Genomic DNA, 12,389 nt, shown 5'->3' with positions numbered 1-12,389 from the left:
TGAGTTGTCTGTGTCTGTGTCTGTGTCTGTGTCTGTGTCTGTGTCTGTGTCTGTGTCTGTCGTCGTGGTAGAGCGATGAAATCTGGTGCAGGAATAGGAGTTTGACCCATGTGTTAATCAATGGACCTGACTTTGTTGTGGCGATCGTGTGTTCTCTGCATAATAGCTACATCTATTCCGCTGTGCTATCGAGCTGCCATGGTCCATGGGTTTGTGGAAGAGCTGGTGGTGAACGAAGACCCGGAGTACCAGTGGATCGACCGCATCAGGACCCCCAGAGCCTCCAATGAAGCCCGCCAGAGACTCATTTCCCTCATGTCTGGTAGAGCAAATGTCAACCATTTCTGAACACTGATTTCCCCCTGCATTGTGAAATGAGGCAGTACTTCAAAACTGCCTTTTTTTTTATATTTAATATTTGGAAAGTTTGTCATTTTCCTATTTTGTTTACGTTGTATTATGTATTTTTTTCTGTATTGAGGACGACTCGTCTGTTGATTGTATGGTGTACGTTTTCGATCCCTGGTATAGTACAGTCGTAGTTGACATCTCGCGACCGTCTGGTTGTCTCTCGCGGCCTCTAGGGGAGCTTCAGAGGAAGATCGGGCTGAAGGTCTTGGAGATGGGCGGGAACGCCGTGGTGGGCTACCTGCAGTGTTTCGACCTGGAGGGCGAGTCAGGCATTGTGGTCCGGGCCATCGGCACAGCCTGCACGCTGGACAAACTCAGCGCCGGGGCCAATGCCAACGCATACACGCACCCCAACACCGCCCCGGCCTCCAACGCCTGCAACTCCCCGTCCAAGGACAGCAAGGAGTGAGTTGTGTGTGTGTGTGTGTGTGTGTGTGTGTGTGTGTGTGTGTGTGTGTGTGTGTGTGTGTGTGTGTGTGTGTGTGTGTGTGTGTGTGTGTGTGTGTGTGTGTGTGTGTGTGTGTGTGTGTGTGTGTGTGTGTCAGTCATGCTTTGCTCACCACTGTACATCATATCCTCAGACGCATATAGCCAATCCTAAGCCTCGCTTGTTGTCTGCATTCCAAATGCTTTTGCATGGAACTCCACGCATCTTCTGCATGTGACTGTGCTCTGTTCGGTACCCAGTCTGGGACCTTATTCAGCCCTGGCGGGGAGATGTGGTCCAAAGTTGACCAGCCAACCAAATGACTCCAGTGAACGCATCCAAGACTCTTTCAAGCATTCTGTCACCGAGAGGAGTGTGCCGTGCAAACACGCATGCATCCCACATGCTAATGCCATGTCCGCCTGTTAATTCACCAATGCATCCGAAATGCGTGCGCCTAAGACATATGTCTGGTACGACAGTGGTCGCACATGTTAGCATAGCTTGTAGGCTGGCTGCCGACAGCATACCTCATCCAAAAGCCTGTCTTCCTCCATGCATTAAGTGGGTTGATGCGCTGTCCTGGTCAGCGAAGTGAATCATTGCATTTGGTTGCTCGGTCGCAGTCATTCCTCTCAGGGTGAATTTGTAGAATATACAAAAGTAAACCTTTGACCAAGATGCCAGGTTTCCAAAAGGGACTCTTGATTGGTCACCATTTTACATGCTTTCTCTTGGTGTGGCTCTTATTCAAAACTTGCACTCAATAGCCACTAGAGATGTGCAAAATATCATATTTTTCATGGTTGAATAATATTGATTGATTATTATGAGCTAATAATCAATTATTCGGGTCTGCCAACACAGTCAGGAAGGAGCTTTGAGGCGGCATTTCCTTACCTAACCTTACCTGCTTCATATTTGGAGTGGCTGAAGCTGCTTATAATAGTATAGTTGCAACATTGTCCATGTTATTTTATTTCACCTGAAAAGGTTGTAGGTTCGTTGAATTTCCTCTCGGAGCAAATATCTATCTTCCTCTTCCGACTCCTTTGCTCAGTGACTTTCCTTTCTTCCCCCTCCAGCTTGGGTATTGTAGTTTTGCCAGACTATATATTTCCTCATATTTTAGCGCTACACAAACAAGAACTAGAATCACATTGTTTTAAACTACCGGTATTGAACAAAGCACAAAGACCGCAAATGTAACATGGCTATATTTTCAAAACAGACTTTTAAGCAATAATTTGGGTCTTTCCTTATAGGATTCCGTGCTTTAGGCTTGAACATTTATTTTAGGCTTTGGATATTTAATATGATTAGAAGAATTATTCTTCTATGAACATAGTTACAGCTGTTAAGTTCAGCCTAGTAGACCGACTGTTTGCTTTGATCATCAATACCGACCTGTCTTTGGGACAGGCTTCTATCATTTAGAAAGCGTTAATGGATAGCATAGACTACTACTGTATGTTAAAATGTTAAAATATGAACAAATAATTGATTATTCTCAACCACCCTAATAGGCCCTTTAATCAAATGTGTATTTCATTCTTAGTTCCGGTAATAAGGGATGCAATATCCACTGCATGTGTGCCTGACAACTGCTTTTTTTGTCCGTATTGAGCTCGAGTGAATTCCTGTAAAACAGGTTAACTAACTTGACTCATTTTTTTCAACAATATGATGCACCGTAGAAAGAAAGTACAGTAAGAGATTTTTCTCCTGGCTGTTTTCTTTTTTTTTTTCTCTTTGTATTTGTTGCAATGTTGTGCTCTGTATCTGCCTGTCTGTCTCTCTCTATCCCCCCCTCTCTCTCTCTCTCTATCTGCCTGTCTGTCTCTCTCTCTGTCTCTCTGTCTCTCTGTCTCTCTCTCTCTGTCTCTCTGTCTCTGTCTCTCTGTCTCTCTGTCTCTCTGTCTCTCTCTCTCTGTCTCTCTGTCTCTCTTCCTCTACTGCTCTGCGTGTTCCTCTTGCTCCTCCCTCTTCCTTCCTGTGCACTGATTGGTCCAGGTCCCCCCTGGCCCATGGATGTCGCTCCACCCACAACAGTCCAGTGCACTCAACCTGCAGCGCCCAGAGGCTGTCCCAGAACTTCTCTGTCTCTGTCCCCACCCTCATCTTCGCTGGTATGCACTGGCAGCCAGGGACCCTTGTGGACTAGGCGGGTGGTGTGGTGGGTGGGGGGGTTTGTAGGATGTACGGCGCAGCGTAGACGAAGGGTTACACCATTTGATGGTCATGACCTTAAAGAAGGCTGGTCTTCAGTACAGGGCCCATTCGCCGTTGACTCTTGATCACAACCCTCTGCTTGGGTCTCGGGCCTCCGGTCGTCTTCCTCCACTGAAGTCCCAGGAAGCCTCCAAAGCCCTCATACCCATACCGGGCCAGCTGCCCTGAACTCTTGTGTGGACTGGAACCGGCCTATGTGGCAGTCTGGACATCCAGAGGTCCATAGTGCTGCGCTGTGTGAGGGCCCCGGGCAGGAATGAGGGCCCCTGAGATGTGGTTAGAGGGCCAGGGATGGTGCCTGATACCTCCAGGTGCAATAGGCTCTGACACTGCGCGCCCCCCCCCCCTCCTCCTCTAAGGTGTTGTCTTCTGTGTTCTCCCGTGTTGCTCCCGTGTTTTTGGTTTGGTGTGGTTGAGTTTTGTTGTCTTTGTTTTTTTTTGGTTGTTGTTGTTGTTGTTGTTTTTTTACCATTTAACTTGCTTTTAATTTGCTTGCTTTTGTGTTTGACCATCCAGCCATCAGTAGCACCTCAAACACCTGAACAGTGAACCCACAAGAAAACATCCTCCACACATGACTGTACCCCCCCCCCCCCTCCCCCCCCTCCCCCCACGGACACACACACAAGGCTCACACAAGCACTGAAGGGGGTGGTGACGGCCGTGTGTGTGTACATGTGTGTGTGTGTGTGTGTGGTGTTCTCCCGGCAGGCCTGTGTTCAGTGAGGACCCGCCCACGGCCCCCGGCCCCCTGACTCCCCTTCGAGTGCTCCCCTCCTCCTCTCCTCCCCCCTCCTCCTCCTCCAAGCCCTGCAGTCGGCAGTCCTCCTCATCTGACACTGACCTCAGTCTGACGCCCAAGATGGGTAAGACCCCCCCCCCCACCCCCACCCCCACCCTCTCCACCTGCCCTACACCACCCGACCCCCCCCCCCCCGGCCCCACCTTGGTGCTACCCTACGGTTGTGGTTTCTATGATTTCTGTATGTACCATTATTTGTTCTGTGGTTTTTTTATGTTGCCTTTCTGTATGTGTGTCTCTTAAGTTCCAGTTGTAGTTGTGTGGAGCTGTATTCCCCCCCCCCCCTCATTCTCCATGGGCTGGTCTGCCTCCAACTAAACTAGTGTAACCGTATACATATATGGATGTCCTTGTGCAGAGACGAGTTGTCTCAATGGGGCCGGTATACTACCAACAAAGCAGGTGTGTGTGTGTGTGTGTGTGTGTGTGTGTGTGTGTGTGTGTGTGTGTGTGTGTGTGTGTGTGTGTGTGTGTGTGTGTGTGTGTGTGTGTGTGTGTGTGTGTGTGTGTGTGTGTGTGTGTGTGTGTGTGTGTGTGTGTGTCCAACTGGCTGAGGACCCTTCTTCGTTGGTAGTATATGGCCTACGTTGTGTAGGGCAAAGAGTCACAGGTCTCAAAGTCCATCTTCCATTCTGAAAGAGGCCCCTATGAGATGGCTTAGCCTTATTGGTTCATCTCAGGCTTGAGGTGCCTCAAAGTGAGTCACTCGGTCCACACGTGAGCTCTTATCAAACCTCGCCTCCAACAAGGAGGAATTCCAAGTCTTTGACCCACACACGCATCAAAAAGCCCTGTACAGCTCTGGTATGTTGACCGCTCACCAGAAGGGAAGAGCCTAGCAGTCCGAATCCCCCCCCGCCCCTGATGCCACCCTTTGTGACCCTCTAGCTACCCTTTCTCCTCTCTGCTGCTCTCTTAGGCATCCCCCGTTCTCCTGTTTCACCCTGCTTTCCATCGTTTGTCCCCATCTGTTCTCTCCATCTAGTGTAACACTTCCTCAATAGATAAGTATTTCCCGTACTCCACTTTAGGGACAATTGTCCCTGAGCCCGGAAGGTCTTGGCTGGGTATGCATGGCGTTTGTTTCCAAGCGATCACAATGCCAGCCGATTGCAAAAATAGGCTCTTCCTGCTCGGGTAGAAGGTGTTGAGCAGCAATCTGAGCTTAAGTTGGACCATTGCATTGGTTTAAAGGTCCTATGACATGCCACCAGGTGTGAGTGTGATTAGCCGTTACAAGCTGAAAATCTTCAGAGTGGGCGTGTCCACCTAGATGTGTGACGGATAGATGAGCAACGTTTGCTACAGTCCACTGGGTAGGCTGGTAGACTGATTTACCCAGCACGCATCTAGGTGGACACGCGCACTTGTGATGTCATAGGGGGCAGATTTAAAAAAAATGGCTTGTAAGGTTTATCAACCTCACAGCTGGTGGCATGCCATGGGACCTTTAAGTTGAAACATGCATACTCTCTGAGCTCTTTCTTTCTTTCTTTCTTTCTTTCTTTCTTTCTTTCTTTCTTTCTTTCTTTCTTTCTTTCTTTCTTTCTTTCTTTCTGTCTCTCTGTCTCTCTGTCTCTCTGTCTCTCTGTCTCTCTGTCTCTCTGTCTCTCTGTCTCTCTGTCTCTCTCTCTCTCTGCCATCATCCATTGTATTCCTCATCATTTCTTTTTCTCATTCTTATCTGTTGCTGTTTTCCCCCCTCCTTCCTCCTTGCTGTGTCTTTGTGTTCCTGTGGCGTCCCTCTCGTCTTCTGTCCTCCCCGCCTTCTGTTTCTGCTGGACAGAGAAGCCCCAGCCAATGAGACGCAGGCCTGGGATCTTCCTGTGTCCCAGCTCCCCGGCCCTCTCCACAGACTCCCTGCCCCTCCCTGGCCCTCGGCCAATGGGCTGCAGGCATGCCTCAGCCCCCAGAGTCGACACCCCGCCCCCTCACTGTGCCCTCCAATCAGACTCCTCCCCTCTGAGGAAGAGCGTGTCCTTCAGTGAAGGCCTGCTGCCGGCAGCAGCCTCTGGTATAGTAGGACTGCTGTCCACCCAAACCACCTCAATGAGCCCCCCCCCCCCCCCCCAGCCACAGACTGTCCTCTCCCCCAGACCACCGGCTCCACCTAGGAGACCCCATGAAAGCATGTGGTGTGATGGATTCGTCAGTCATGCGAGTCATTAAGTCATTACGTTCAGGTCTGAACAGGAGTGGCGTTATTGTGACGTAGAGGGAGCAGGTATCCCAGCGCACCTCGAGGTGTAAACGTAGGATCAGTGCCAAAGTGTTTCCAACAGAATCGCGTTACATCGACGGACTAAGTCCCGGTCGGTTCAGGTGCTGTTAAATAAGTCGACTTTCAGGTCGTAACTGCCAACCGGTCCTGTGATTACACCTCCCTGTCTGAGCTACAGCTCACTGAAAGGCATATGACGGCTGGTGTTTATTAAGGAAGCAGGATGTTGACTACACTGTGCATGACTGGTTAAGGCACAATCCCATTTCTACCCCTTACCCCTTCCCCTTACCGCTTCAAAACAAGGGGGAGGGGTAAGGGGTAGAAATGGGATTAGGCCTAAGACTGCCTATCTTGTCCTGTGAGTGTGAGTGACAGGGGGGGGCGGGACTCTGTTCTCTACCAGGTATGGGCAGCGGCGGCAGCGTGGGCAAGGAGGCGGGACCTCTGAAGATGCTCCTGAGACAGCAGACACAGACCGCCCTGGAGCAGAGGGTACACACACACACACACACACACACACACACACACACACACACACACACACACACACACACACACACACACACACACACACACACACACACACACACACACACACACACACACACACACACACACACACACACACACACACACTATTCTACTTTGATCTGTGAATATATGTTTGCCCCAATACTTTTGGTTTCTATTGAGGATTTGTCTCGATCAATCAAAGAAAAACAACAGAATAAGTTGTATCATGACATTGATAACATCTCTACATTGATATTGACCGGCTGTAGCTAACGCTGAACCCCTACACACACACACACTCTGTCAGCCATGCTGGCTCAGTGCTCCTCACTGCGACCACTGGCTGTGGTACGTGAGCTGTGCAGTCACAGCGTTGTCGCCAGGCAGAATAACAGCCCCCCCCCCCCCCTCTCTCTGTCCCCCCCCCTGACCACCCCTGCTTCTCAGGCCGCCTCCTCCTCGGCTTTATTGTTAAATGCCCGGGTATGTTCCTTCAAATACTCAACGCACGCACACTGTCGCCCCGCTGTGTGCCTCACTCTACCCCATCTGCCCCCCTCCACCGCCTTAACAGCCCCATGCCACGGGACGCCCTCCCCTCCACCTAACTGAGTCATCCCGCCACCCCCTCCCCCTCCTCCACCCCTCCCTCTATGTGGATCTGAGGGAGCAGGATGGGCTGGAGCCACCCGGCGGGCCGTACCGGGTCTCTCAGTGCCCAGCTCGCCCTCCCCAGATCCACAGAGCTCGGTCAGGGCATGGCTGAGAGGCTGGGGGGTGGTGTCCCCTTCAGCTTGGGACGGAGGCCTTTGTGTGTTTCTGTTTTCTTTCTTCTTTCGTTTTGCCCTCCTCTGTTAAAGGCTACAAGGCTGACTTTATTTTATGCTGCCATTGCTAACGAGGTGCCGGAATCCACAAGGGGAAACATCGAAAGAGACAATGCTTTTCTCCAGCTCGCAGGCATTCGGTCTGTGTACCGACTTGAAGACGAGCGTGCCGGGAGAGTTGGCAGGGAAAAGCATTGTGGCTTCTGGTAGCTTGTGATTTATTACGAGAACTATAGAATCACGTCAGCCTTCTCCTTTAAATCTCCTGCGATTTGGTCGCCTGTGCGGAACCAATGAAAGAGGAGCTGCTACCCACCAACCACTAAGGAAGAAGGAGACCGGGCAGGTCCTCCTTCTATCTGGTCACAGCAGGTCATTCCTTCCATACTCTTGCATGACAGAACATGAAGTCCCAATAGCTCTGCATTGTACACTGCCGTGTACCGAAGCATTAATCTGCTGCCTGGAAGCAGATTAGGTGTTGGCGGGTTGGAGGGCTTCCAGGATTGCATGGATCTTATCTTGCCGTTCACACACAGTAAGATGGCTCAACAGACAGACAGACGGACACAGACAGACGGCATGACGTGCACAACCCCATTTGTTTGCAGCAGGACTTGTTTACTGCCCCGTCACATGGTACACTGAACCTAAAGTAGGGCATTCATTTAGATGGGAAAGGATTGGATCTGATAGGCAGTATGGCTACACAGCCCTGAGAATCCTCCTCCATTGTAATCCAGTCCTTTCAGATCTAGGGACAATGCTGTCTAGTCCTTTGTGATGACTCTGTTCCATCAGACCACAGGTCTGATGGAACAGAGTGGAGGTAGTAGGGCCTTCTGACTGCATGGGGGTCACACCCAACCTTTTGATGCATGACGGTTCTTTCCTAAATATGTGGCCAAGTGCATTCTGGGTTCTGGGCCAGTTGTGGTTTATGTAGCACAGGAATACCATTTTGAGTCATTTTTCAAGTTGAATCAGAGTTCTATTTGACCGTAATGTTTCACTTTGTAGTCATTAGAAATGCGGGTGAGCTCCAGGGCCCTGCCCACCAGGCTGCTGCTGCCGCTGTGGTAGTGGCCCCTTGTGAGCCTGTCCTGATTGTGGCTGCCTTGCCTTCACAGGAGTTCCCCTTCTTCACCCTGACCTGCTTTCCACCTGGCTTCCTGGTGCACGTTGGGGGAGTGGTCAGTGCGCGCTCGGTCAAACTCCTGGACCGCATTCACAACCCTGGTAGGTCTTACCCATACATCCCGCGTGTCTGTGTGTGTGTGGAACGTGTATTAAGGCGCTAGTATCTTCATAATCTCTTTTTTGAAGGATTATGTAGATGCTACATAATATAACTTGTGTGGTGAAGTGAATCGCTGACCAGCCAGGTAAAAGCTCTACCTAGTGAATAATTAACCTCTCATTTTGCTGGACAATGGAAATATAACCTACAATCTGTAATAAAACAACTCCCTGGTGAAACAACAACATAAGCTCTCAAATTACTACAATGCACATCAAGCCAGCCATTCTTGGTTTTTACCATACTTTTACAATAATTTTGCCGTTTTCACTTACCACCCAGAAGACAAAGTAGGGTTCAAAAATACTTTTCTACAAACTTCTGACCAAATGTACTTTTAACTATGACCGCCATAAGTATCTTTTGTAGTTGTCAACATGGGAATGAACAAGGTTATTTTCAGCATACTTAATTTTCTGTAGGACACACCAATAGAAGCAGATCAGCACTGTCAAGAGTATTATAGATCAGACTTCTTACTTCGATTTTTTTTGTTTCTGTGTGTGCCATCAACAAGTATTTTGCAATCAAGTCAACTTTGATTTTGATTCACGTGACTAAGTCCCAGACCTGGGATTGTATGTTTATTTAAATCCTCTTCTTTCCAAATGGGGGGGGAGCTTTCACTTCACGATTGACTTGACAAACGTGTGTGTGTGTGTGTGTGTGTGTGTGTGTGTGTGTGTGTGTGTGTGTGTGTGTGTGTGTGTGTGTGTGTGTGTGTGTGTGTGTGTGTGTGTGTGTGTGTGTGTGTGTGTGTGTGTGTGTGGAGGTGTTTTGCTGATGCATGACCCTGGGTTCGGCTGCTGCTTGTGCTGCCTGGTTCTATGTGGCTTCAAGCACTGTGGGCCGGCCTAACGTCTGTCAAGGTGTGGCCGTGTTTGCTCAAGTCACACGTCTCCTGATCTCTGAATGGTGTCTTATTATTCACATTTTGTGTGCCTTTTATTTTTTTATACACTTGTTCCATTGTACTTGCTGTTTAAAACTAGACATGTTAAAATACTGTCCTATTGCTTAATTAGACAGTAGGTTTTAGAGTTAATATGTTACATTTTTGTTAATGGAATATGGTAGACCCCTTTTCTTTCTGAATGCTGTTGCTTGATTTAAGTTTTCGAATCACCGAGGATTTAATCACACACTTCCTCAAAAAAGACTAATCAAGCTTTGTATTCGAAAACACAATGAGTTCTGCAACTCTGTGATCTTTCTTTCCCCACACACATCGTATGACAGGTCACCAGCTTCTTCCATTGTTTGTAACCTAAGATGCATGCATGTGGCTGCATTGTCGGAACACAAAGATCCGTACATGTGAACGAGGCCATGAGGCCGGAGCCTGGTTTCTGTTGCAGGGATATCGGTTGGAATTGATTTGCGGGCGTTTCGATACCGGCTCCATTCACACATGACCCCGGTGCCGTTAAACCGCTCGATGTGCTGCTGTGTACGGTTGCTAAGCTGTGAATGTCCTGCTGCTGCTGCATGCAACCTCTTCCCTCTACTTCTAGAAGCTACTTATTCTTCAGTGTTTTGGTATTTTCCACATCTTTACTTCCTTTCTCTCACCAACCCCTTGTTAGTTTTTTCAAGTGTGTGTGTGTGTGTGTGTGTGTGTGTGTGTGTGTGTGTGTGTGTGTGTGTGTGTGTGTGTGTGTGTGTGTGTGTGTGTGTGTGTGTGTGTGTGTGTGTGTGTGTGTGTGTGTGTGTGTGTGTGTGTGTTGCTGCTGTTGCTGTCGTCTTGCTGTGTTGAGCTTGTTTGTTTTCTTCTTCTTCTTTTGCTCTCTGTCCCGTGTACTAATGGTGTGTTCGGGCCCAGCTTTGGGTAACCCGCGCCCTTACAAACTGCTAGACTGGAATAGTGTCACTGCAGGTACTCCCACCCCCCCCCCGTCCCCCCCGTCTACTGCTTCCCCCCATCACAGCAATGGCAGCTCAGTGAAGCAGAGGGGTGCAGTGCACTTGAGAGTAGACCCAAATACATGGGAAGTGCTCCCATACCTAACGTGGACACACACAGCGTCCTATCTCGCACTTTGTTATGTTATGGCAGAGGGCAACAAAATATATCTATCCTACTCTGATATGAGTGGGGGTAGTTTGAGAGGTTGGCTGTTCAGTTTGAGACTAATATGATTCAGTGAGCTGCCACTCTCCCTGGTGTGTGTGTGTGTGTGTGTGTGTGTGTGTGTGTGTGTGTGTGTGTGTGTGTGTGTGTGTGCGTGTGTGCGTGTGTGCGTGTGTGCGTGTGTGCGTGTGTGCGTGTGTGCGTGTGTGCGTGCGTGCGTGCTGGGCCGAGTTGAGCATGCACTACGTTGCACCCCCCCCCCCCAGTACCACAGTACCACCACCCCTTCCCCAGCTATATGATAATGCTTTCCTGGGTGAGCGAGGGGGTCCAGCCTGCCTAGACCAGAGCCAGTCTGGTCCAGCGGAGGTTTGACCCCCCTACCAGAGAGTGCATCACTGGCTCCAGGGCCGTATTCATGCTGAGAGGGAGCGCAGCATTGATGGTGGTGGTGAACGGATGGACGGATGGTGGATGAATGATGGAGGGAATGGACTAGTTGAGGGTAATGAGACAATGAAATGCAGCCCTTCAGAAAAAGAAAAGAAAAGGGCATCATAGCTCCACCACGATGCTAACTCTGAAACTACTAAACCAAGCTCCCTGGACTCTTTCAATGAATATGGCCCTAATCTTTCCGTGAGAGTGCACGTGACCAAGAGTGTGCACGTGTGCCGGTGTGATTTGCTGTTTCTGTTTTTTGTTTTTTGTAAACACCCCCCCCCACCCCCATCCTCCATCGTCACACCATCTCTCCTCAGCTGGTCTCCTTCCGCTCGTTCCCCCTGTGGTTTCCCTCCCTGGGGGTCTTTGGGGGGGGTACTCCGTCAGCATGTGGCCTTCCCAGGTGGTCATGGGGTGTAGGTCAATACTCTGAATGCAGCTCACGCCGGTCTTCTCCTCCTCCCCCACCCAGGGGGAGTTCAGCCTCACCCAGACCCTGGAGTTAAAATAACTACAAACCCATTCAGTGCCTGGAGCCAAAGCATCCTGCGACTATTGATACACACCCATGTCCTGCTGCCTCCCTTTATTGTTCATAAATATGATGAAGATTCCATGTAATAGGGCATCTTAATATACGATTTTAGATGTACGACTTTGAACTTAAGACTGCTGAAGGTGCTGTAGGTAAGATTTAAGACCGAGTGTCGTTAAATATCTGCAGTGGTTGACAATTGAGACAATTACGGTTTTAGACTGACCAACCTCTTCTCTGATTGGTGTTCCTGTGTGTCTCTCTCTCTCTCCGGAGTTATCACAGCTCCCCTACAGGGGCAGGATGGCAACCCTTCTCAATAATGGAGAAATGTAGGGGTGGAGAGGGGGCTTTTATGGGGTTACTTTATTCGCTTATTTTTTATCTTAAATCAAGTCTTGTATCTTCTTCCCCTCTCTACCTCATGACTACTCTCAAATCTTACTTGCAGCCCGTGTAACTGAATTCCAAGACAAATCCTGGAGGTTCTGTCGATGTTGTTTCACCTATCCGAGTGGTAGAGTAGTATAGATAAAAAGACCATCTGACCGAATTAAAGTGGAGGCGTTTTACACGGCCAACAAGACTGCAGCCCAAGCCAAG

At 49.4% G+C, this 12,389-nt stretch overlaps 1 protein-coding gene across 7 annotated transcripts in view; it reads left to right on the top strand.

The window, feature by feature from the left end:
- Positions 1–12,389, top strand: part of c2cd5 (C2 calcium dependent domain containing 5) — a 29,080-nt gene that overhangs the window by 1,741 nt on the left and 14,950 nt on the right. For all 7 annotated transcript variants that reach the window (XM_056598541.1, XM_056598539.1, XM_056598538.1 and 4 more), the window contains exons 6-10: positions 167–322; positions 585–816; positions 3,782–3,936; positions 6,500–6,588; positions 8,567–8,675. In XM_056598541.1, coding sequence (XP_056454516.1) covers positions 167–322; positions 585–816; positions 3,782–3,936; positions 6,500–6,588; positions 8,567–8,675 — 741 coding nt within the window. The remainder of the gene's footprint in view (positions 1–166; positions 323–584; positions 817–3,781; positions 3,937–6,499; positions 6,589–8,566; positions 8,676–12,389) is intronic.

The sequence above is a fragment of the Gadus chalcogrammus genome, chromosome 9, assembly GCF_026213295.1.
Source record: "Gadus chalcogrammus isolate NIFS_2021 chromosome 9, NIFS_Gcha_1.0, whole genome shotgun sequence".
NCBI lineage: Eukaryota > Metazoa > Chordata > Actinopteri > Gadiformes > Gadidae > Gadus > Gadus chalcogrammus.
This window is presented reverse-complemented; position numbering and strand designations above follow the sequence as displayed.